Below are 25908 nucleotides of genomic sequence, written 5' to 3' on the forward strand. Positions count from 1 at the left end.
CAGTAACCTCTTCATTCGAGACGTTGCCGTGTGTGGATTCCTTTGTGTAACAATTGATGGAACTTAACGTGAGTCCCATGTCTTATAGATGAGAGTAATTCGATTCGATCTTCGACCCCGGTAACTGTGCATATCAAGAATTCGACCGCTGGACGAGGTTTATATGTCATGCTACTGTCGCGTGGAGGACGACACGACACGAAACGAAATTTGAACTTCAGGGTTTGAGGATATGATATCAGGGCTGATCTCAACCGGTGCACGCAATGTGCTTTATCCAGTTCCAACCAAATGAACCATTTGGGTACCGTCGTAGCGAAATTTAATTGCTATTCCAGAGGTCACAATGGACCGACACGTGGACAGCCTGCAGTCCCCGAGAGAGAGAGAGAGAAACGACGAGTCGTTGCATGCGCGTTCTTTCTTCGAGTCCCATCGTTTTGGCATTTTCCCTTCCCAGAGAAGCCCCTGTTTGGCTTCACTTGAGCTCTTCACCCCTCCTGGATCGCGCGATGGCCATCAATCTGAGTCGTCAATTCGCCTCTCTTGTGGGTCTCTCGGCTCCGAAGCTAGCCCTTGCCAGCGCCGGATCTGAGTCGCTGGCCCGATCCGTCGTCGGCTCGGCTGTCAGGCGGCTCGGCTCGTCGATCGAGCAACCCCGAGGAAACCCTAGCGGAGAGCTGCGGGGAGAAGCGCCGAAGGAGATTCGGCCTCAGCAAGAAGAGGAAGAACCCCGAGAGGAAGGAGGAGGAGAGGAAGATGACGAAGAGGAGGACGGGCAGGTGAACAAAGAGACGGGCGAGATCGGTGGCCCCAGGGGCCCCGAACCGACCCGCTACGGCGATTGGGAGCGCAACGGTCGCTGCTACGATTTCTGAGACCTCCCTGTTTTTCCGGTAGCGTGAGTGATGTGTTCCGTCGCTACTGTGTTGTTTTTTTGGCTTTTTCCCCCGTTTTGTGATCGTGGATTTGTGTTGTGATTTCGTGCGAAACCCCTAGAATCGCATTCGTGGCTTTGAATGGGATTTTGTCCCCGAGATCTCTTATCTGGTTCGCCACCGATTCCTTTCGAGATTTTCGCATGGTCGAATGTCCGCCATTAAACATTTAAGTCCAAAGTTGCGTTTCTGTCGGGGATTTTTTGCTTCTCCTCCTTCCCCGTTGCGCATCTGAAAGAGGAATAGGTAAAGGACAATAAGGTATGCTAAACGCCAACAAACCATCAAAGAAGTAAAAGACACTGCTTGTTCTTACTGCTTTGTTGAACAGAAGCCCAAAGTCTCCTATATTCTCTCTCTTCATTCCCATCTCATAACAGCATGTCATGACTTTGTGTACAATCTTTCATGGGTCTGACCAGCGAAAAAGGCCCACCAAATAAAAAAAAAAAAGATCTTTTTCTACGCCATTGCAGCCGCCACAGCTACCCCGACTCGAATTGTGAGAACGGGTCGTCTGTGAAAGCGCTGGCTGCACCACTTTTGAATAGCTCTGTGTCTTTAATCGATGATGGCCAAATTTGAACGGGTCCCATTCGCCATTTTTTCGTTTTGTTTTTTTCCTTCTTTTTCTGGTCGAAAGTCCCCGTTCGCGATTTGGACCGGCCATCTTGTGTCCCATCTAAACCGGTCAAACTTCTCCCGTAATATAGGACTCGGTGCGCTTGCGAGGGTCTTCCTCTCCTCTGTGACTGACCCTTCTGGCCTCATCTCTCTCTCTCTCTATCTCTCTGAGTTTTGTATTTGCCTGCCCTTTAATGGGTCGGAACATTCGGACATTGACCGTTGGGACTGGAACGAAGTTAATCGAAACAGGGCACGGTTCAGAACCGGGCCATTTCTACCTCTAATCCCCTCCTCTGAGGGCAGTACAGAAAGATGATCCTTTTCCTTTTCCTCAAGTCTTTTCGAGCGTCGTCGACGGGTCGTGTTAAAGAGTGAACCGATACGTGTCGGGAGGCATGTCAGTGCTCGTGGTGCTCATCTCTTGCGTCAATACCGTCGTATGGTTAAACGGATGGAAAAGAGAAATCTATCTGCAAATCATCCTCCATCACTCGTTTTTTGCAAATCAATGGTTTTACTTGTGGAGCTGTGATCCATACTCTCTATCAACAATAAAACATGGAGTGTCTCGCTCCCTGGTGAGCTAGCACGGGCTGGGGGAGCCGTTGCTCCCTTGATGCCGGATAATTTTTATAAATTGAGTTCATGTTTTATTGATAGTTTGGATTTATACCCGTGAATAATTTTACTATATGTATTCTTTTTTACTTGTAGTTGAATAATGCGATAAAAAGATGATGGATGCCAATTATAGTGAAATCTTTTATTGAATGTAATCCTAATTTAAAGGCGAATTGGGATAAATCTTATGTCTCGATTTTTTTCTCATATTTATTCTTCAGTCGTGGTGGTTGTGCACCGAGCCCTACCATCGCTGTATCAATTGCTTTTTTGGTGAAGAAGTGCATCCAGAGAAGTATGCCCAAGGAAAAGTCTGACGGAAATGCACGAGGCGAATCAAAAGTCAGCACATGCTGCATTTTTCGATCCGATTGGACCGGCTAAAAGATCATGTCTTCAACGAGTGGCGATTAGATTAACGTTAAACAAATCAAACCGAAAGAACGTCGTGCAATCCAACTCGTTCCTGCGTGTCCGTACATGCGTGAGGAAGACTGCCATCAACTTGATGTTAGAATATAAAAGTTAATCCAGCCAATAGTGGGACGATTTTCAATACGATAAGTTGCCTGAGGTACGTCAGCTCTGAAAAGAACGACAAAATGACGATGGAGCTCTTTAACCTGCTGCTATTAATTAAAACGCTAAGTCCTTAATCTAATATCTTCCCACTGTCGTTCTTATTTGAAGCGTTCCAAGTCGTCGTTCGCCATTCCAATGCCATCTAAAGCTAATACAGTCTCATTTGTCTATCGGGAAAAAAAAAAAAAAACACGAACCGTCGACTGTCGTTATCGTTGCTTGCATTGAAACTTACGTGTTGAAATGCGCCAAAAAAAGAAAAAAAAAAAAGAAGCTTCATAGGCTTTTTTGCCCTCTTTCTATTAAAATGGGCGTCGTCGGCTCAACTAATCTCCCTCCATGGGCACGAATAGCACGTAATGAAAGTTTCAAGAGTCATGCTACGTATTACGACGACCGTATACGGGCATGTTAAACGAGCGAGTGGTGTTCAACGTTCGGCTAGAATCGCGCCGTGAATTAGCTAGTTTCCCCGAGCAGTTTGTCTTCTCGTTTGTTTGTTTGGTTTTTTTTTTTTTTTTCAAGGTATCTATGCAGTGGCTCGTCGAGTAAAGATCAGAGAAGGCGACTTCAAGCCCCATGATTTTGCGATGACCCTATCCGTTCAACGATTTGATTTGAGCCCATGAACAAAGACTTTCTTCATCCAATAATTACTTAATTTTTGTGCATCGACCATGACTGATTCTTCAATCGAATAGTACCACTTCACACGATCCATACCCGACATCATGTGGTGGAGCCTCCTCCCATTGACCATTGGCGCCCTTTATAGAAATTTTCATGAACTGCCCTTCCTCCATGAAAATCTGTGACAGATATATAAGACCTCTCCATCACTTCCTAGAGGGAAAAAGAAAAAGAAAAAAAATACAAACTCCAGTAGCTATCCGGCTTTGTTTACCTCCTTTCTGAAGCTTTCACTACTCCAAGTGCAATGAAAATCCTCACGCCCTTTGTGACCTTGTTGTTCTTATTATGCACAGAAGCGAGCGGGGAGACCTGCGCCCCCGCCTTCTGTAGCCGTGAGGAGCCCGTGATCCGTTTCCCCTTCCGGATCGGATCCCACCAGCGTGAATCTTGCGGGTACCCGGGATTTGACCTGTCGTGCGACGGGATGAACCAAACCATACTCGAGTTGCCCAACTCAGGCAAGTTCACCGTCCTAGGCATAGACTATGCTGAGCAAGAGATATGGGTGAATGACCCTGAGGCTTGCCTCCCCAAGAGGCTGCTCTCCCTCAACCTCTCCGGCTCACCCTTCGCCGGGGTCTATTCCCAGGACTTCACCTTCTTCAACTGCTCCTCCAGCTACTTCAAGTACCGCCTGAACCCGATTGCCTGCCTCAGCGGCTCCAACTACACGGTCTTCGCGACCTCCTCACCGCGCATCGTGACCGCCCTCTCCCCCTCATGCGCGCTCGTGAAGACCGTGACCGTCCCTGTCGAATGGCCGTTCGACGAGCAGGTCATCTCGTCAGACCTCAGCGTGGATCTCCGGCTACAGTGGGGGGCGCCACAGTGCGGACGGTGCGTGTTGCGGGGCGGGAGGTGCGGGCTCAGGGGCAACTCCACCACTGAGATTGAGTGCACCAATATTCGCCAGCGTGGTAAGAAGGATCTTTCTGTTCAGTAGTCTACACAAACTTCCTTTCTTTATTTTTTTGTCTATCTTGCATATATCATCCTGGTCATCCGAGCACAAGTAATACAGCAAATTTCTAACATGTTAGAACTCTTTGGAATTAGGGGAAGAATAAGAACGAAATAACCTCGTTCCAACAAAAAACTAGCTACATGGAAGAATTCAGCTCTGTGTAGTGAAGAGGCCTGATCAGGTTCTTTGATTTTCAGTCTCTCCAATCTCTGTCGGCTGGGGATAAAGTACTTGTATATTAGATTAATTTCGTTTCTTTTCTACGATCAACTACAATGGATTATCTCAGGCCTTGCGGAAACTACACAAAACGTGAATTCCGGGGGGTTAAGGAAGCAGATGTTGGGTCCATCTTGTCATTTTCTCGATGATCCTGCAATTTAATAGAAGGAGGATTAGAATTGATCAGGATAGTATAGAATTTATGATGGATAAACTCGAGACTGCTTCTTGTCCAGGTCAGGGGAGAGTAAAAAGATTTTTCGACAGTGCCAATTGGGCCAATCATGCATTGCATGCCACCTTCCAAATAAGATAGCCAGCAATGATTGATGAAATAGGTTGAAGAATTCTTCCCAAGAATTACTTTAAAATGAAATGCTCAGATGCTTAAAGAAAAAAAATTCTGTTTTTTTTTTGTTTCCCTAAACCCGGCACCATACTAGTAAGTAACTCTACACAAACAGGCAGAGTCTTTGATCTGATTCATGAAAGTCGATAGAGCCATCGAGTTAAATTTACGGGATAAAGTAGCGAAAAAGTCGATGCCATAGTAATATGTTGACAACAGTAGCAGCCCTTTTTAAAATCTTAAGAGTATCTTTTAGAACCCATTGAGAAATAAAAGCCCTCGCTACTATTCAAGATCATCAGCCAAGAAACGATTACGGATACTGCCGATATGTCAACATTCAAATTACGTAATGAGTGTTAATCATCGATACGCGAATTAACAAATGGTGGGGGGTTGGGATTATAATGATATTGATAAGGAAAGGCAGCATCAACGGTGGTGCTTCCTTAATCGCAGTCAACGCAGCTTACCTAAAATTTGGCTTTGAAGCCATCGTCTTTTCTGATACTTTCGTAATTACAAATTGGTCAACATTTCCATGCTTTTGTTTTCTTCTTGGTCTCGTGAGGGTGTGAATGGAATGGAGTCAACTCTTGATCAGGATAAGTGTTGACTGAAGTGAAATAGAAAGAGCCAAAAAGTGGGACCAATCAAAAGATGCGAAATCCCTCTTGGCTTTTGCTTTTCAAGCTCTGTTTTCTCCCCCCTCTCGCCGTGATTCTAGGTTTCAGCTTTTGGTTGACTTTGACTTTGGCTCGATTGATTTTGGTTCAGACCAAACTTCTGGTCATTGGTACAGAAACAGCTCGGCCGACCAATCAGTGCACTTGATTTGAAATAGGGTTGTCAATTTAATATCCTTCTGGCTTTATAGCATATGTGGCATTCTAGATGTAATGGGCTTACATGCTTTCAGGGATTCCGAGGGGCGCCCGCTACGCGATCATTGTCGGGGTCGGGATCCCGGCGATCCTGTTCCTCCTGGGCTTGCTTTGCTTCCTCTGTGGCAGGGTGAAGTCCTGCGCGAGAGGACGCCGCCCCGCAGTCGTCGGGGAATTTGCCACGGCAGTCGCGCCGCAATCCGCCCTTGTTTCGGGCCTCGACGGGGTGGTCATTGAGTCTTACCCTAAAATTGTTCTGGGAGAGAGCAAGCGGCTCCCGAAGCCCGATGACAGCACTTGCTCGATTTGCCTGTCGGAGTATCAGCCCAAAGAGACCCTCAAGACCATACCGCAATGCAACCATTGCTTCCATGCGAATTGCATCGACGAGTGGCTTCGTCTGAATGCTACTTGCCCAGTTTGCCGGAACTCGCCGCCCCAGTCTTGACAGCATGTTTCATGTCGTGTTCCTCTTTCTCTGGTGCTTGAATTTTGTGTATGAAAACTATAAGCCACTTGACAGTTAAAAGAGGCGGTCTGTTTTTAGCTAAAAGAGCTCAAGGATGTTGGCTCGAATCAAAAGGAATGTTGAAGAGTTCAACCAAATGTACAAGGATGAGATGAATGTCTTGTAGTTGTTCGGTTACAGCACATGTCAGTAACCAAATTCATCAGCTGAGTTGCCACTCTTTGGTAAGAATTCCCTCTGTCAATGAAGCCCTCGTTCCACCCGAATTCACGGATGCAGTCTCCTTCAAGAAGCTTCGAACCGATGTCCTTTCAAATCTTTATTGAGTCGGCCTCGAGAACACATAACTTTTAGCGTTTGCGCCAATACGTTGTCTTCAACTGATTATCCATTTTAGAACTTATCATCCACATGAGAGGGGTCAATTTTTCCTACTAGCGGTAACTCTCGTCCCTACTTAAATTGCTGAAGCTAGATATTTTCCCACTCCCCAAGCAGACAAAAAGTACAATCCTTGTCATAAAACCAACTGCTGCTGTGCTGTGTTTCCCGGAATTGAGGACTTGAAATGCACAACAGAACGAACTGCATTTGCGCCGGGCAATCAAATCCAAGTACTTACTAAATTACAAACTTCCAGTAAGTACATAAATTCTTGTATTGCATGATAGCTAGCCTCGTTAGAAATATAGGAGGAAAGGAATTTCTCTATACATATTGGATCTGATACAACATGTAAGTAGTGGGAGCGCATCGAAGGTTTTCAGGCTATTTCGCGGTTGAGAAAGTTCCTACATTTAACGTATGGCTTCTTGATCACAGCTCTACTTACCGTCACACTGTTTCACATCCATTTCGGTCGAGGATAGATTAGATGACATACTGCGAACTAAGGGAAGGGCCGAGAGCAAGATATTGTGCGGCTTGATGCCGAAATGGAGTGTCCTGTGGTCACTGCCCTGATGAAGATACTCTGTGCCTTTGGCCACTCCAAGAGCGATGTCGTGGAGCCTCTCCCAACTGTGAACTAAGGGAAGGGTCGAGAGGGTCGTCGCCTGGAAATATGTGTTAGATATATTGTATATATTAGGATCAGGATTTTCTCTTTAGTGTATGTATTTACGTTTATACCCTTCCATGTATGTGTTATATGACGGACATTTACTGTAGATTCTTGTGTTGTTGTGATGACTTGAAAACTCTCACCTGCTTAAGAGTGGATTAATATTTAGTAGACTCGAATTATTGGATAAGTTTTGGGAGATTTTTATTCGGACTCAAGGGTATTTTTGAGGATTTATTATTAGCTCGATAATATTTTTAGGGACACGATATGTTGGATTTAGGTCATGTCGGGTCAAATATGTGCGAAATTAGGACAACCGGAGGTAGAATTGGGACAAGCCGCCCGTGTACATCCAGGGAGTCGCGTGTCACGCACGCGATCGACCAGAGACGGACACGTGGCATGCCCTTGTGATACGTGTCACAATTAGCCGACACGTGTCATGATGTGTTTTGAGTGCAAGCTATTGACTCATCCTAAGTTGCTAACTCACTTAAGCCGACCGGCCTTCGTTTGCTTTCCCTATATAAACCTCGAGAGTTAGTTTATTCGACATAAGATCATCAGAACGTCGTCACTCTGCTTCCGTAATCCTCCGAGCCACTTGACCGTTGCGCTGTCCGTATGCCTCCTTGGCCGTACACCGCCTTAGCCATGGCCATGCCGTTCGGTGCCCTAGTTTTGGAACCGGCCACCCACTTGTTCGTCTATCCGTTCATCTGTTGATTGTTGTTTTTGAACCCTATTCTTCTCGATTTATCGAGACAACTAGATTTCTAGTTCTTATTACTATAACGTTTATGGTTTTGCTATTGTGGGCATTATTTTCCTATATGTTTTGGCTGTGATAACTTTGATTTGGATATTCTGAAATCCTATCCTTGAGTGTCCTAAATTCTGGTTCGATAGATCTCGAATCATGATATTGATGACTTTGATTTAGTTTATTCTTGGATTCTGATTGATTCTATCATTGGATTTTGGTTTGATTTGGAGATTCTATCTTTTCGATACTTTGGATTCCGTCGTAATAACTTTGATTGCAATTCTGCTATTCTATAGCTGGTTTAGTCATTTGGCCTCGGAATCCTACTTGCGGAGGAGCTTCGACTTACTCCCGTGAATTAACCATTTTTGAGATGAGCAAGTCGACAAGGAAAAACGTTATGGGAAGTGAAGATCATGGACAGAGATGAGGCCGGTGGATTCGGAGTAGATTACCTTCCTTTATAAATCATGCCGTAGTCATTTGAGCTTTCATAAAGAACTGATTGAAAGATATATAAATGAATTCAGTATTTAGTGATCTCATTGTTTGAAATGTGTATCCGGTTAGTGAAACCATGAAAGGTCATACCTCCTTGTAGGCGTGCTTGCCGTTTGGCTGTTTTGTATTTCATGCACTTGTGCCCGTATGCTCGACCCGCTTGATTTTCTATTTTAGAGCTTTCGCATGCGCTAGTTACTCTGAAAGATTAATTAAAGAAGATCGCGAGTATAGCAACACCTTCAGGTGTGGCGGTATGAGACGTTACGATTATATAGGATTGTACGAGTGGTTAGGCGATTGATAGGGGTAGTAGACATCGAGGATTGTATACAATGCAATATTTCCAATTTCCCTCACCTTAACCTGTTCTCACCATCTTCTACCTTGATTGTTGGCACCAGCGTTTAGGTCATATATATGCTTCTTGTTTGTCTTTTCTATTTCAATAGAGTGTACTTGGGCCTGTTTTATCTATTGTTATGCGTTCTTGTACTAGTTCTCTTTTAACTAAACAATCTGCACCTTCTTTTCATGTTAATTCTTCTGTTTCCACTACATGTTTTGATTTAGTACATTCGGATGTTTGGGATCCTGCCCTCCAACTTTATAAAAGTGGATTCAAGTATTATGTATCGTTTATTGATGATTATTCTTGTTATACCTTGGTTTATTTCATACGTTCTCGTAATAAATTTCTCTCTATCTATAAAAACTTTATAGCCATGCTTTCTACTCAATTCTCTAAAACTATTAAAGTTTTTCGTTTTGATTCGGATGGGGATTATTTTTCTACAGCTTTTCATTCTTTCTTAACTTCTTAGGAAACCTTACCTCAGTTGTCTTGTGTTAGTGTTCCCGCTCAAAATGGTTTTGCTGAGCAAAAACATCATCATATTCTGGATACTAATCGTGCTCTCATGTTGTCCAATTCCGTTCCCACTAAATTTTGGGCCGAAGCGCTTTCTACCGCTGTCTATCTCATAAATCGACTCCATTATTTTGTCTTCTCCAAAGCCATCCCTCACCAAAGTCTTTTCTCGAAACCACTCACTTATTACCAACTTCATGTTTTTGGCTATACGTGTTATGTACTTCTTACACTTCATGAATGTACCAAACTCTCTATAAAGTTAGTTCGGTGTGCTTTATTGGGCTAGAACACGGAACATAAAGATTACAGGTGCTATGATCTTTCTTTACGGAGTATTCGTATGTCTCGTAGTGTTTAGTTCTTTGAGCACATACCGTTCTTTTCTGCCTCTTCTACTTCTTCACAATCCACTCCATCTAGTTTTATGGATTTTCCTCTTGATTCATCTTTTTGTTCCTCCTATTATATCTTCTTCGTCTTACCCAGTGTCATCACCTTCTCCTATTATGCCTCGTCCTTCGTCCACTTCACCTGCCACTCCGAAGCCTCTTGACGATTCTCGCCCACCTTCCCCTCGGCGGAATCCTCCGTGAGATCGCCGTCCTCCGGCTAGGTATGTGGCGGCTATGAGTTGCTATAATGAGTTTGGTTCCTTTATGGTTGTTGTCCACATGTTGCGGGAACCATCACGTTATCGTATGGCCATGCAACATGCCGAGTGGCGTGATGCTATGTCTAAAGAGTTGTCTGCTCTTGAGCGCATTGGTACGTGGGATCTTGTACCTAGGGAAATCCTTGATATCTTATCGCCGGGTCTACAAAATCAAGACTTACTCTGATGATAGTATTGAGCGTTATAAAGTGCGTCTCGTAGTACATTGTTTTAATTAGAAATATAGGATTGATTATAAGGACACCTTTGCTCCTATTGCCAAAATGACTTCCGTTCGCACTCTTCTTGTAGTAGCCTCTATTCGTAATTGGCCTCTTTTTTAACTTGATGTGAATAATGCTTTTCTTAATGGGGCACTTCATGAGGAACTTTATATGCAGCCACCTCCTGGTCTTGCTCATTCTCCTAGTCGGGTTTGCCATCTTTGTCGAGCCCTTTATGATCTTAAACAAGCTCCTCGAGCTTCGTTCGAGCGCTTTGCGGATGTTGTTAGGTCGAGTTGATTTTGTTCGAGTGAGAATGATCATGCTATGTTCACTCATACTTCTCTTGCTGGTTGTACTATTTTGCTATTCTATATTGATGATATGATTATTATTGGGGATGACTCTGCTCATATTGCTTATACTAACAAATATCTTCACCGTCGGTTTGCTATGAAGGATATGAGTTTTTTACGTTATTTTCTCGGTATTGAGGTTGCTTGCAGTCAACGTGGTATTCTTCTCTCCCACCAAAAGTACATCGCTAGCATTCTTGCTCGTGCTAAGTTATCTGATACTTGTATTGCGACTACTCTCGTTGAACTTCATTTAAAACTTCGTCCGGATGTTGGTGAGCCTCCGTCTGATGTTCCTCGCTACCGGGCTCTTATTGGCAATCTTGTCTATGTTATGACCACTCGTCCTAATATCGCTTATGCTGTTCATTTTGTCGATCAGTTTGTAGCAACTCATTTTACATATCATTATCTTGTTGTGCTCCGGATTCTTCGATATCTTCGTGGTACTCTGTCACGCTCAATTTTTCTCTCATCAACTTCCTCACTTGCTATTTGTGCTTACTTTGATATTGACCAAGTAGCGGATATTACCGACCACAAGTCCATTATAAGATTTTGTATTTTTCTGGGTGATACTTTGATTTCTTGGCATGCCAAGAAGCAGTGTATCGTGTCTCGATCTTATACTGAATCCGAGTATCGTGCTATAGTTGATACTACAATGGAGATTATTTGGCTTCCTTGTCTCCTTGTTGATCTTGGCTTGGCCTCCTCTACTCCCATTCCTCTTCATTGTGACAGCAAGAGTGCTATTCACATTGCTACAAATTCAGTCTTTCATAAGTGTACCAAGCACATCGACATTGATTGTCACATCACACGTCATCAGCTCCAAGTACGCATCATTTCTCTTCCCTTTATGGCCTCTGCAGCCCAGCTTGCCAACGTATTCACCAAATCTCTTACATCATAATAATTTGCTGCTATTTTTTCCAAACTCTTGTTGGTTGACCCACCTTAGGTGTTAGATGTATTATATTGATTAGGACCAGAGTTTTTCTTTTAGTGTATATATTTACGTTTATACCCTTCTTTGTATGTATATTTATATCGGTCTTGTGCTAACTGTAAATGAATTATTCCATTATCTATTTCTCTAAATCAATTGATAGGAGCTTCTCTAGAGACTCGATCGGCATGAACTCTTACACCAAGGCTCTTTGGAACCCGCCACCGCAGAAACCAATCATCCGAACCACATTGACGTGGTGAATCTTTCCCATAGTGCTTACTTCGTTGATGAACTCCTCTCTGTTTCTGGATGAATTGTCCAGCATCTTCACGGTGACGAAGATCTCGCTCGAGAGCTTCCCTTTGTAGACCGTTTCGTAAGCCCCCTGGCCTAGTTTCTCCTCCAAGTCGTTGGTTATCCTCTTGATGTCGTTGTAGAAGTAGCGGGTCGGCTTGAGGGCCTCATAGTCATGCAAGAAGCTCTCGATCTTGAGTCGGAATGCTTTCTCTCTTCTTCTTTCGTTGAGGACATAGCCGACTCCAATCAATCCAATAAGAAAGAAAAACGAGCCCAAGACTCCTCCCGCAATCTCTCTTCTTATTCTTTCCGCAGAATCATAAGTTCTATCGGCGTTAGTTAACACCATGAGTGACCTTCGTTTCAGGGCATCAGATAATTTCTATGAAAGTGTAATAACAGAGAGTCAAGCAAAGTCTCATGAAACGTAAAGAGTTTCAGACCCGGTAACCGCATGCGCCTTCAACTAGGATTAAAGCAATACCTATGTGCCCACTAAGAGGCACGGTGCAGCTAATGCCGCTCTCGTTCCGTTGACCCCACAACTCTGCATTCGTGCAGTTCCCGCAGTCCAGTTTGCCCCACACCAAAAGATTCTTGCTCATCATGTTATCGATTGGCATCGGAAGCAAGTCGAAGTTCTCTTGCAGAACATTAGTAGCAATTCTCCGATGTAGGAGTTGGATTCAACACCGTAGACTTCGTACGACCCGGGCTGGCTCTGGCAATCCACCCGGGCCATGCTGGTCCTCTTGGCCGACAGGCACTAGAACATGGTATAGTTATGGTTGGAGGGTGGGTACCCACACGGGTCGTTGTAGACCCTTTGGAAGGAGAAGCGAGGGAGGTTAAGGTTCGCCAGCAGCAAAGGGGAAGCACCCGTTGGGGTCCTGCACGAGGACGGACCGGTTAGCATAGTGGATGGACTTGATGAAGAGCGGCTGTGGGGGTGATGGGGAGTGAGAGCAGAGTGTTTCCAACCCCTTCGCAGGACAACTTGAAATCCGGATGATAGCCGCAGTCGGCGGCCTTCGAGCAGGAATGGGAATTGGACCTGCGGCCCGTGGTGGGAGCACCCTTTGGGGCAGCAGCGGTTTGAGGTCAACGGTGCCATCGGCGAAGCTGAGGAATCGAATGTATGGGCCTTTATTTGTATCGATGTTCCCTCTCTGCATTTTTGGCTCTTCGATCACCCGTCAAACGGGCGGGGCGGGTCGGGTTAGGTCGGATTTTAAATGGTTTCACACAAATAGACTCATTTAAGTCGTTTATGACCCATTTATTGCAATGCAAATAGTGACTTATAGTTGATGTGACGCATACTCGACCTGTATTCCTAAAACACTTTCGTATTTAGTTCAATTTAGGAAAACTCATACTCAAACCGAAGTGAGAGTGCGGAGCGAGCGAGCGCGATATTGAGTGAGAACGAGGAGCGAGCGAGTGCGAGATTGAATGAGGGCGAGAGAGAATGATAAAGAGTCATATACAGATGGGTTGGGTTAAATAAATTGACTCATTTACGACCTCTTTAATATGCATACTATGTTGAACTCATTTATTGAGTATAACTAACTCATATAACAACTCAATTGATCACATACGGGGTAAGAAATAAATTTATGACCCATTTTGATAGGTCTAAATTTCAACCCATAATAAAAAGGGTTACTCACACCCAACCCTCCTTTTTCTAAGCAGTGTCCGAGATTGGAACATGGGTACTTTTTCTTTTCATGACATTGTCGATGTTTGTTTTCCTCGAAAAATTAGGGAAAAAAATAGACACAAAGAGAAACGAAAAGGAAAAAAGAATTGTGGATGTCTGAGAATGGTTTCCAAATGGAATATGCTCATGTATTAATTTTTTTATCTACTGTAAAATTGACAGCATATTGTGAGTCATAAAAAAAATGAATAATAAATAACTAAAAATTGTTGCGGGCCTATTCTTTCAAGAATTTGTGGCCCACAATTCTCATAGTCACAAAAAAACTGTCATGTTAACAAAAGCCTTTTTCAAATCCTCTCAGCTATGTGTTCCTCTTCCGGCGAAAGACCAGTTTTATTCAGGTCTAATTCCTTCAAAAAAAAGAATATCTCGATTTTAGGTCTAGTCTTAATTCTATATCGAACTTTTTTTTTTTTTTTTTTGGGTTTCATAGAAAATCCCCAACTTTTGGTCTAGTCTCAAATCTGTCCCCGCGTCCAAAAATTTTCATTGAGTTCGACGATATTATCAGCATTTGGATGGTGCTATTGTTCCTTACAAGAAGAAGGTGTTGATGAAAACGCCCATTCAGATAATGAACTTCTGGTAATTTTTGGACATGTGGGCGGGCTTGAAGGGAATTACGCTTTATTATCCACGGACCGCCCTAAAGACTTGGAGCCTTTGACGGGCATCTTTGCTCCCCCTTGGCCCCACGGGCTCCCATCGTGCGTTGACTTCTTTGACCCATTGACTTACCCTCTAATCTTCGGTCAACAAGTCAAACTTCCAACCGTTCAACTCCTTTCCGTTCAGCGTTCACCTCGACCCAGCGTTGTTTCTTCGTGCCTAACATGCGTTTGTTTCGTAATAAATAAATAATTTAATATACGGCCATTTATAACAATAAATAAATAAATAAATTTTATTGTTCATAAAAATATTTAAGTATATATTTTTGTCGATAATATAAATATTCTCGATTGAATAATAATTTCAAACAACACATACGATCTAATCCGCTCTCAAGTTGGGGTTTTTCACTGTCCAATCCCTTCCCGTGTTACGTGCTAAATTTTCCTTCCAGTTATTATGTTATTGCGTCGTCTGGAAATAAGATTCCATGCTAAAATTAAAGTGAAACATCATTGGAATTTTAAATATAGATGTGTGTGTGTCGTGTGTGTCTACATATATACAAACTACTGTAAAGAAGGCATGTGTAGTACTTTTATGGTTTTGGCATTAGATCTAGCGCACATTGCGCGCATCAGGCGCATTGAACTACGTAAATTTTGACGACTGTTTTGTTGTAATTACACAAGCGCCACTAGATTAATGGAATATTACGATACCGCCATAGGCGGCAAGATTTCTATATACTAACAATGCCCAAAATGCCTTTAGGACACAAAATTTTGATTAAACCTATTTATGAGAATAAGGTTTATCCATATGGCCATTGATATTTACTTTCAATTACATTCTTGGTCTCTTTGAGACGCAATTTACTAGCTACTCTTGGACCTATTTTAAACCAAGTATTGTCATAAAAAAATAGCCACTTATTACTTCGGAAAAAAATAGTATATGTGCCAAAAGTTGTGTAAGGAGATCACTTTGGTGCCAAAAATTGTGTACGGAGATCGGTTGAGTACCAATTTTTTTTTAAAAACGATCATTTGAGTGCCAACTCCTATATGCATTGCCGGAAATTCGACGTGGCATTATTTCACTAATATTTAAAGGCGACGTGGCTTGCAGAAGGTCCAGTTAGCAATAAAAAAAAATAAAAATTGAAAAAATATTAAAAATAGAAAATACAAACTTAATTACTTTACAAAAATAAAAAAATAAAAATTGGAAAAAAAATATTAAAAGACAAAAAAATACCAACTTAATTGTTTACAAAAATAAAAAATATACAAATTCAAAAAAAAGGACTTGTTCAATAAGGTCCTAAAATTTGTCATGAAAGTGGAGTTGAATCCTAAAACTTACAAAAAGTGTAATCAAATCCTAAAATTTGTCAAATTGGTGTAAACGAATTCTTCTGTCGACTCCAAAAAATGATTATGTTTTTCAATATTTTCTATCTCCTACGTGGAAATGACGTGGCTAAGATGACCTCGGCTTGGTTCAAATTCGATTGGTAATACAAGTTTCATTGAAATTAAATTTAAAAAAGCAAAATTAACAAAAAAATTTAAATACAAATTTTATTTAAAATAAATTGAAAAAAATAGCTTAAAATTTTAACAAAAATATCAAACAAATAAAAGTAAAAGGTAAACGCAGAAGGCGAGGGATGCGCCGTAGCAGCCAAACCGAGGCTCGGCGACCCCTACCAGCCGCAGGCAATGGCCTACGGGATTGGGCGAGGGTCGCCGGCCTCACCCAGGTTTGGCCGAGGGCCACCACTAGCGGCTGACCCCCGCTAGTGATTTTGTGTGTATGAAACTAGAAGCCACTTTGGCGGTTCAGAAGAGTATTTTTCTTTCATTTTTTTCAGCTGACAGAGCTCAAGAGTGTCAGGAAAAACCAGGCAAACTAGTTTTCTTTGGCTTGAATCGAAAGGCAATGATGATGAGTTCAATCAAATGTACGCGGACGAGATATATATCTTCTGCTGTTTACTCAAACGACACAACCTTAAACCAAATTCGTCAGCTGAGTTGCCACTCTTTGGTAAGAACTCCCTCTGTCAATGAAGCCCCTGTGCCAACCTAATTCACAGATGCAATCTCTTTCAAGAAAGCTTCAAACCGATGTCATTTCGAGTTCCTGATTGAATCGACCTCGAGAACACATCCCTTTTAGCGCTTGTACAAATCCGTGCTCTTCGACTTATGATGTAATTTCTACTTATCATCTTCATGAGAAGGAAGGGCCATTTTTCCTAGCAGTAGTACTCTCGTTCCTTCTTAAATTGCTTGAAGCCAAAGACATTTTCAACTCCCCAAGCAAACAAAAAGAACAAGTCCTGTCCCAAAAAACAGCTGCTGCAATATTTCCCGGAATTCAGGACATGAAATGCAAATTGGAACGAACAGCATTTGCGATGTGAGATTAAATCCCAATTATTACTATCTCATAAACTTCTAATAAGTAGATTGGTTCCAGTATTACATTGTAACTAACCTAGTTACAAATATAAGAGGGAAGGAATTTCTCTATATATATATAGGATCTGATACAACAGGTAAGTAGTGGGAGCGTATGCAGGCTGTTTTTCGGTAGAATCACAGCTCTACTTACTTTTGCGCTGTTTCACGGCGGTTTCGGTCAATGAGAGATGGCATACTGTGAAAGGTCGTTCGGACTTATTCCTCGATGACTTCCAGATTAGTGTTCCAGAGTCTTCCCGGCATGGTCGCAGCTTCCCCTGAACCGGAGGAGGAAACGAAAGGATTTTTGGGCATGACGGGGCACTCTTCTCCCTCCAGCATCAGAACCACCGCTTTCATGGGAGGCCGGTCGGCCGGGTACCAGTGAATGCACCAGAGCCCTACGATTGCCAGTTTCCTGGCAATGTTGTGGTCGCCGTCCTCTCGGATTCGTATTTCAAGCTCTTCGCCCTTATTCAGATGGTTATAGACCCACTGCGGGAAGTACATCTGGCTCATGTTCTTGGCGTTCACGTCGACGTTCTTTCTCCCCCCGACCATTTCGAGCAGCAGCATTCCGAAGCTGTACACGTCAGACTTGGAGGACACGCTTCCAAAGTTCCGAGAGAAGACTTCTGGAGCAATGTATCCCATGGTACCTCTGGCTGCGGTCATGGACACGGCGCTTTGTTCCTTGGAACATAACTTTGCCAGACCGAAATCTGCAATCTTAGGATTGAAGTTGTCATCCAGCAAGATGTTGTGCGGCTTGATGTCGAAGTGGAGGATCCTATGATCACAGCCCTGGTGAAGATACTCTATGCCTTTAGCCACTCCGAGAGCGATGTCGTGGAGCCTCTCCCAACTAAGGGAAGGGCCAAGAGCGTCTTCGCCCGGAAATATGAACTTCTCCAGAGACTCGTTCGGCAGGAACTCGTACACCAAGGCTCTTCGGAACCCATCGGCGCAGAAACCAACCATCCGAACCACATTGACGTGGTGAATCCTTCCCATAGTGCTCACTTCGTTGATGAACTCCTCCCCGTTTCCAAACGAATTGTCCAGCATCTTCACGGCGACAAAGATCTCGCTCGAGAGCTTCCCTTTGTAGACCGTTCCATAAGACCCCTGGCCTAGTTTCTCCTCGAAGTCGTTGGTTATTCTCTTGATGTCGTTGTAGGAGTAACGGGTCGGCTTGAGGGCCTCATAGTCATGCAAGAAGCCCTCGATCCTGAGTTGGAATGCTTTATCTCTCCTCCTTTCGTTGAGGACATAGCCGACTCCAATCACTCCAGCAAGAAGGAAGGACGAGCCCACGAATCCTCCGGCGATCTCTGCCCTTGTTCTTCCTGCAGAATCAGAGAAGTCAGTATTCGAGCCTCCGCCGAAGTTCACGTGAATGATAAAATCACTAGAAGAAAAATCCTCAAAGCTAGTCATATCAGCTTTCACTTAACACCATGAGCGACGTTCGTTACAGAGCACCAGATCATTAAAAGAGCAGCAGGCGATCAGGATTCAGGAACTCCTCCAATTTAAAGTACAAACGTATCATGTGAAGTAAGATTTAACTTTGTGGATATGCATCCATCCAACAGAATTGCATAAATCATCAAAGTAATCTTAGTTCCACAGAGGTCCGATTTCTTGTGTAGAAACTACGATTCTCCTTCCTCTGCGCGCTCTGGATCTTATCTTTAACAATAAAAAGAAACTCGATGAATTTCATAAACCCGAGGGTGATTAAAACAATACCCCGGTGTCCAGGAGGAGGCCGTAAGCATATGATGTCGCTCCCGTTCCATCCACACAACGATCCGTTGTGCCTGCAACTCCTACAGTCCGGCTTTTTCCAGTAAAAACGAGCCTCGGTGATGATGAGATAGATCGATTCTGGCAGCCAGTCGAGACTCCCGTTCCTCTCGCAGTACACAAGCGGCGAGTCTCCGACGAAGTTGTTGGAGTCAACGGCGTAGACTCTGTCCGGCCCGGGCTGGTTCAGGCAACGTACCTCGGTCAGGTCGGTCCTAAGGGGCGGCGGGCACTTGAACAGGGTGTAGTTGTAGGTGTTGGTGTGCGGGTACGAAGACGAGTAGGCGAAGCCAAGGCGGCTGAGGTTGGCGATCCAGAAGGGGAGGCAGCTGGTGGGGTCATGCAGGAGGACGGACTGGGAGTGGTAGTCGATGGACTTGACGAGTAGCGACCGTTGGGTGGTGTTCGAGAGCCGGAGCGCAGTCGACCCATTCTCGTCGCAGAAGAGTTGGAAGCCCGGATAGCCGCACTCGGCGTGGTCGAGCCAGAACGGGAACATGACCCGCGGGCCGTGATGGCACTTTCTGCGGCAGCGAGGGTGGTCCGGGGGGCCGAGGTCGTCGGTGCCATGGGCGAAGCAGAGGAAGAGGAGGAGGAGAAGAAGGAGGAAGAGAGAGGGAATAGGAGAATGCATGGAGGAGGAGGAGGATGTGTTGGTGTGGATGAAAGTGCGGTATTATTTTATTATGTGAAGGTTGTGTATTTATTGATATAAAATGGAGCTGACTGCTTCCTTTCCTTACACTTTCCTTCCTTGGAGTCGCTGATTTGACCCTATTATCCTCATCCCTCTACGTTTTTATTTTCTGAGATCCAATCAAACACCGACACGTGGAAATAAAACATGCAAATCTGCTGGATTATTCTCTCTCTCTCTCTTCCTCTACGCCGTTAACGGCCACCGGAGTTGCGAAGCCTCCCCTCGCCGTCCCTACCAGCGGAGTCGCCGGGCGCCGTGTCTTGTGGGCCATGTATTCTAAGGCCTCGATTCCTTTTGGCCAATAGATCCGCTCTGCTATTTTGACCCATGTTGCCATGTTTTCTCCCCACAAATCTCAAGTCCGAGATTTTTGCGAGCGGCCAGATTTCCAGATCTGGACGAGCCAGGACCGCGAGCGACAATGGCCGGTGGACGTTGCTGTCCGTGGCAAGATTTTTTCATTAGGGGTTATGTCTGGATCATCTCCGATCAAGCGTTGAGGCGACGGCTTTGTCCGCGAGAGATGAAACCCAAAAAACCGATTTTTATCGAGAACGAAGCCGTACGAATGGATCTCTTTCCTCGGCTTGTCTAAATCGAAAGAGTTGACTTGACCTGGCTTTTTGCCCTCTTTCTACGGTGCTCTGTTTTTGTCGGCTTGCGTCCACCGCACTGACGCGCTGTTTGTTATCGGTGAAGTGAGTGCATGGAACACGAACTCATACCGGGTCAAGCTCGAAGTCGCCAAGCAAGTTCCTCCCCCCTTTCCCGCCCTCTTTTTTCTTCATCTGACCATCCTTGGGCTCTGCTGATTGAGTTGAACCAGTGCTTTTTTTTTCCTTACTTTTTGAACGTAGTGTCAAAAAATTTCTAAACCTTTTGTATTTATATCAATTCAATTTTAAACTTTTTTTTATGCCAATTTAATCATAAACCTTTTATATTAGTGTCAATTCAGTCCTAAACTTTTTTATTAATGTCAATTCAGTCCTAAACATTTTGCATTGGTGCCAATTCAATCCTAAATATTTTGCATTTGTGCTAACTCAATCCTAAATATTTTGCATTTGTGCTAACTCAATTCGCCGGTCTATGACTGAATTGGCACTAATACAAAATATTTAGAACTTTTTTTTACACTTTTCCCTTCTCTTTTTGATTGGAGATGAATTCTATTTTCCCAGGGGAACAAGGGATACAAACCCTTTTCAAGTTCGAACCGAGCATTCTCTGAGAGCGCCTTACTAAATCACCAATCAACCGTGTAATCGAGTGATGGAATCGAGCTATCAATGCAAGATTTAGAAGGGGATTGGGGAAAAAAAAAACAATCCCGTTTCGAGTCATGCAACTAATTAGCCTTAGGAAAATCAAGCAAATAATTAGCTGACAAAAAGGGCAACTTCTTCAAAAAAAAATTTGAGCAGTGAGCACAGTCCCTCCAAAGCCATAAACTAAAACCCAAGCCTAACTTCCTATCACGTCTGATTCTTTACTCGTAGGGTCTGGGTTAAAAGACCCACTGGACGGGACAAGGTTGGGGAAAGTCGACCTGCGTGCGGGCGTGACAAAACAGATGATGAAAATCAACGGTCGCTAAGGTCATCATGGCTTGTTTCCTCGGTCAATTTGCGCGCCTGCCGTCGATTATCGGAAGTGGGATCTGCACAGGCTCTACTAGTGGCCACAGCCTCCTGGAAAGTAACCTACACTCTCCACATGCAGATGTGCTAATAAACTTACCAGCAAAGAAGAAGAAGAAAATACGAACCCCCAAAAACACACACAAAAATCAAAAAACAAAAGAAGACGAAGAAGAAGCACAAAGACAAGATCACTAGACAGCAACATGGCGCAACAAAACTCATTGCCCGCATGGAGTAGCCCAGACTTCTGAAAAGCTAACTGGCAAGAGAAACGTATGATTATCGTCATCATTCAACTTTCGGATCAACCGTTCCACTAAAAGATGTAACAATCCTATTCGAATATACTAGATTCCATAGTTAAATTACAGCAACGATCTTTTTTCCTAGTCAAATTCGAAAACTGTCATAAAAAGATACCTGCAGAAGAGACCATAAGTATCTTCCATATCAATGCATAAGCATCAAATCATCCCCAGCTAACATAGAAGGAAGAAGAACAGACGAGTGAAGAAACAAGTGCTGGCAAAACCGTATCCTTTTGATCGTCCTGTGGTCTTATCAGTGATCACGACCGCCTCCAGAATCGGACCAAACTGCTCGAAGTGTTGCCTCAGTGTCTCGCTCTGCGTCCCCCAAGCCAAACCCCTAACAAACACCTTAGTGTACGTGGTGTCTCCAAAATCGGGATTCGCGAATTGAAATCCAGAACTCGAACTCTCGTGATAATCCATGGATTCAAAAAAAAAAAAAAAACCACCACCCAACAAAGACACGACAAGAAAGATGATAACTTTGACAAAATTAAGCGTTGAGATGGCCAAGAGATTGCAGAGTGCAGAATATCGTCGTCATATACTGAGAAAAACAGAGTGAATTTGAAGGAATGGACAAAAGGGTATTCTAATAAAGGGTGAAATAGTAGGGATCAAGAAGCAACGAGGCAAGAATCTCACAGTAGAGAAAGATTCATGTCCTAAGAAGAGAAGGCAACAAACAGAAAACAAGAAAGAGGAAGAGCGAAAAATCAAAGGAACTTTGCGAAGCAATGAAACTGAAAGCAGGACAGACAACTGTAGTAGAACGTTAAGCGATCATAGATGGCGTAAGGAGAGAGAGAGAGAGAGAGAGAGAGAGAGAGAGAGAAGTTGCTCTTCATCGATGGTGGTTGTGGTATGTGGCTAAAGAAGATGGATGGCAGAGAAGGGAATGTCTGAGAAATTGGCATGATTTACGTGGGAAAAGAGCACACGCACGAACGAGAAAAACTGTTGAAGTGATAGGACATGAACGATGAAGGCGAGTGAGAAAACGAAGGAACCGCAAAACCAACCGAAACACCCTCTTCCGTCTTCTTCTTCTCATTTCCCTCTCTTCTGTCTTTTCCCGTATTCATTAACTTCAAAGAAAAATTCAAAAAACCACCGACTTTCCCCATAAGTTGTCTGAATTTTCATATTAATATATTCGTTAATGCGTGCTTGTGTGTGTATATAAAAATGTATATATATTATATTTATATAGAGAGGTGGGACTAATTAACAAGAGCATGCACTACGTACTTTTGGCGCCCAATTATAATTGGGTAACATAAAAAGATTTTATTAGCAACTATTTTCAGGGCGCTGATATAATATAATTGCATTTGTTTTAAAAAAAATACGTCATTTAGAACACATTTTTCTAACAATGATCGTTTGTATCTCTTACAAAAATGAATGGACGAAAAACATTTTCATAAAATTATTATCAATACCGAGAACATCTTTCATTGACTAATTATTTCAAGTGATCATTTTTTGGAAATATTTTTTCAAATCATTTATTTTTAGCAAAACAAATGAAGCCTTAATGAATAAATATTTGATTTTCAAGACATTCATTGTTTAGTTACGAGGACAATCAATACATTGGACACTAAAGTATTTCCTCACTAAATCGCAATCCGCCTGTTATTTGGGGGGGTGGTGCGGGGGGCGGTGTTAAATTATAAAAGTAGGACAATTCCCAATCACCTATGAATAGACTATATATTTCGATATAACATGAAAAGTTGGGTGCTAATTTAGAGGTACTTGCTCGACATAACTATCTCGACAACTAATTAATAGAATTTAAAAATATAAGCAGGACCTCCGGCATAAGGCCCATATGACAAAACATTTAAGCTTAGAGCAACTTATTAAAATAAGATTATAAAAGTATTAGAAAAGAAATTTTGCAAATTTTGAAGCAGCTTATATGAACAAACTCAAAAAGGTGATGTGATCACCTATTTTATGTATTCTTTATTATGTTTCAATTGTAACTAACGTTACTAACCTATTTACAAATATAAGAGGGAAGGAATTCCTCGACATATATATATATTAGGATCTGATACAACAGGTAAGTAGTGGGAGCGTATGCAGGCTGTTTTTCCGTAGAATCACAGCTCTACTTACTTTCGCACTGTTTCACGGCGGTTTCGGTCAATGAGAGATGGCATGCTGTGAAAGGTCGTTCGGACTTATTCCTCGATAACTTCCAGATTAGTGTTCCAGAGTCTTCCCGGCATGGTCGCAGCTTCCCCTGAACCGGAGGAGGAAACGAAAGGATTTTTCGGCATGACGGGGCACTCTTCTCCCTCCAGCATCTGAACCACCGCTTTCATGGGAGGCCGGTCGGCCGGGTACCAGTGAATGCACCAGAGCCCTACGATTGCCAGTTTCCTGGCAATGTTGTGGTCGCCGTCCTCTCGGATTCGTATTTCAAGCTCTTCGCCCTTATTCAGATGGTTATAGACCCACTGCGGGAAGTACATCTGGCTCATGTTCTTGGCGTTCACGTCGACGTTCTTTCTCCCCCCGACCATTTCGAGCAGCAGCATTCCGAAGCTGTACACGTCAGACTTGGAGGACACGCTTCCAAAGTTCCGGGAGAAGACTTCTGGAGCAATGTATCCCATCGTACCTCTGGCTGCGGTCATGGACACGGCGCTTTGTTCCTTGGAACATAACTTTGCCAGACCGAAGTCCGCAATCTTAGGATTGAAGTTGTCATCCAGCAAGATGTTGTGCGGCTTGATGTCGAAGTGGAGGATCCTATGATCACAGCCCTGGTGAAGATACTCTATGCCTTTAGCCACTCCGAGAGCAATGTCGTGGAGCCTCTCCCAACTAAGGGAAGGGCCAAGAGCGTCTTCGCCCGGAAATATGAACTTCTCCAGAGACTCGTTCGGCAGGAACTCGTACACCAAGGCTCTTCGGAACCCATCGGCGCAGAAACCAACCATCCGAACCACGTTGACGTGGTGAATCCTTCCCATAGTGCTCACTTCATTGATGAACTCCTCCCCGTTTCCAAACGAATTGTCCAGCATCTTCACGGCGACAAAGATCTCGCTAGAGAGCTTCCCTTTGTAGACCGTTCCATAAGACCCCTGGCCTAGTTTCTCCTCGAAGTCGTTGGTTATCCTCTTGACGTCGTTGTAGGAGTAACGGGTCGGCTTGAGGGCCTCATAGTCATGCAAGAAGCCCTCGATCCTGAGTTGGAATGCTTTATCTCTCCTTCTTTCGTTGAGGACATAGCCGACTCCAATCACTCCAGCAAGAAGGAAGTACGAGCCCACCAATCCTCCGGCGATCTCTGCCCTTCTTCTTCCTGCAGAATCAGGGAAGTCAGTATTCGAGCCTCCGGCGAAGTTCACGTGAATGATAAAATCACTAGAAGAAAAACCCTCAAAGCTAGTCATATCAGCTTTCACTTAACACCATGAGCGACGTTCATTACAGAGCATCAGATCATTTACAGAGCAACAGGCTATCAGGATTCAGGAACTCCTCCAATTTAAAGTACAAACGTATCATGTGAAGTAAGATTTAACTTTGTGGAAATGCATCCATCCAACAGAATTGCATAAATCATCAAAGTAATCTTAGTTCCACAGAGGCCCGATTTCTTGTGTAGAAACTACGATTCTCCTTCCTCTGCGCGCTCTGGATGTTATCTTTAACAATAAAAAGAAACTCGATGAATTTCATAAACCCGAGGGTGATTAAAACAATACCCGGGTATCCACGAGGAGGCGGTAAGCATATGATGTCGCTCCCGTTCCGTCCACACAACGACCCATTGTGCCTGCAACTCCTACAGTCCGGCTCTTTCCAGTTAAAACGAGCCTCGGCGATGATGAGATCGATCCGTTCCGGCAGCCAGTCGAGTTTCCCGTTCCTCTCGCAGTACACAAGCGGCGAGTCTCCGACAGATTCGTCGGAGTAAACGGCGTAGACTCTATCCGGCCCGGGCTGGCTCTGGCAACGCACCTCGATCAGGCTGGTCCTCTGGGGCGGCGGGCACTTGAACAGGGTGTAGTTGTAGGTGTAGGTGTGCGGGTACGAGTATGCGAAGCCAAGGCGGCTGAGATTGGCGATCCAGAAGGGGAGGCAGCTGTTGGGGTCATGCAGGAGGACGGACTGGGAGTGGTAGTTGATGGACTTGACAAGTAGCGACCCTTGGGTGGTGTTCGAGAGCCGGAGCGCAGTCCGCCCATTCTCGTCGCAGAAGAGTTGGAAGCCCGGATAGCCGCACTCGGCGTGGTCGAGCCAGAACGGGAACATGACATGCGGGCCGTGATGGCACTTTGTGGGGCGGCAAGGGTGGTCCGGGGGGCCGGGGGCGGCGGTGCCATGGGCGAAGCAGAGGAAGAAGAGGAGGAGGAGGAGGAGGAGGAAGAGAGAGGGAATAGGAGAATGCATGGAGGAGGAGGAGGCGGAGGAGGATGTGTTGGTGTGGATGAGAGTGAGGTATTATTTCATTATGTGAAGGTTGTGTATTTATTGATATAAAATGGAGTTGACTGCTTCCTTTCCTTACACTTTCCTCCCTTGGAGTCGCTGATTTGACCCTATTAT

The 25908-nt window shown here is 44.0% G+C and overlaps 3 protein-coding genes across 5 annotated transcripts; 2 read left to right on the forward strand and 1 right to left on the reverse strand.

Moving 5' to 3' along the window:
- The first annotated feature begins 512 nt into the window (after nucleotides 1–512).
- On the forward strand, nucleotides 513–878 carry LOC115742274 (succinate dehydrogenase assembly factor 4, mitochondrial). Its single transcript, XM_030676465.2, has one exon. It carries the CDS (start codon nucleotides 513–515, stop codon nucleotides 876–878), a length of 366 nt encoding a protein of 121 aa, XP_030532325.1.
- A 2520-nt stretch (nucleotides 879–3398) lies between these two features.
- Nucleotides 3399–6441, forward strand: LOC115742273 (putative RING-H2 finger protein ATL21A). 2 transcript variants are annotated; one of them, XM_048271341.1, is made up of 3 exons: nucleotides 3399–3899; nucleotides 3996–4378; nucleotides 5916–6441. In XM_048271341.1, the coding sequence occupies exons 1-3, from the start codon at nucleotides 3706–3708 to the stop codon at nucleotides 6326–6328; spliced, it is 990 nt and encodes a 329-aa protein (XP_048127298.1). In that variant the 5' UTR covers nucleotides 3399–3705; the 3' UTR covers nucleotides 6329–6441. The 2 variants fall into 2 exon arrangements, with proteins under 2 accessions (XP_048127298.1, XP_030532324.1); XM_030676464.2 differs by having other exon boundaries at nucleotides 3400–4378.
- Nucleotides 6442–6939: 498 nt separating this feature from the next.
- On the reverse strand, nucleotides 6940–25818 carry LOC115742272 (rust resistance kinase Lr10-like). Of its 2 annotated transcripts, none has more exons than XM_048271125.1 (3): nucleotides 25065–25818; nucleotides 17062–18207; nucleotides 6940–7238 (listed from the first exon to the last, which is right to left on the reverse strand). In XM_048271125.1, exons 1-2 carry the CDS (start codon nucleotides 25750–25752, stop codon nucleotides 17075–17077), a joined length of 1821 nt encoding a protein of 606 aa, XP_048127082.1. In that variant the 5' UTR covers nucleotides 25753–25818; the 3' UTR covers nucleotides 6940–7238; nucleotides 17062–17074. The 2 variants fall into 2 exon arrangements, with proteins under 2 accessions (XP_048127082.1, XP_048127081.1); XM_048271124.1 differs by lacking the exons at nucleotides 6940–7238; nucleotides 17062–18207 and adding exons at nucleotides 16821–17011; nucleotides 23521–24658.
- Between the last annotated feature and the right edge of the window lie 90 nt (nucleotides 25819–25908).

This window comes from Rhodamnia argentea, chromosome 10, assembly GCF_020921035.1.
Source record: "Rhodamnia argentea isolate NSW1041297 chromosome 10, ASM2092103v1, whole genome shotgun sequence".
NCBI lineage: Eukaryota > Viridiplantae > Streptophyta > Magnoliopsida > Myrtales > Myrtaceae > Rhodamnia > Rhodamnia argentea.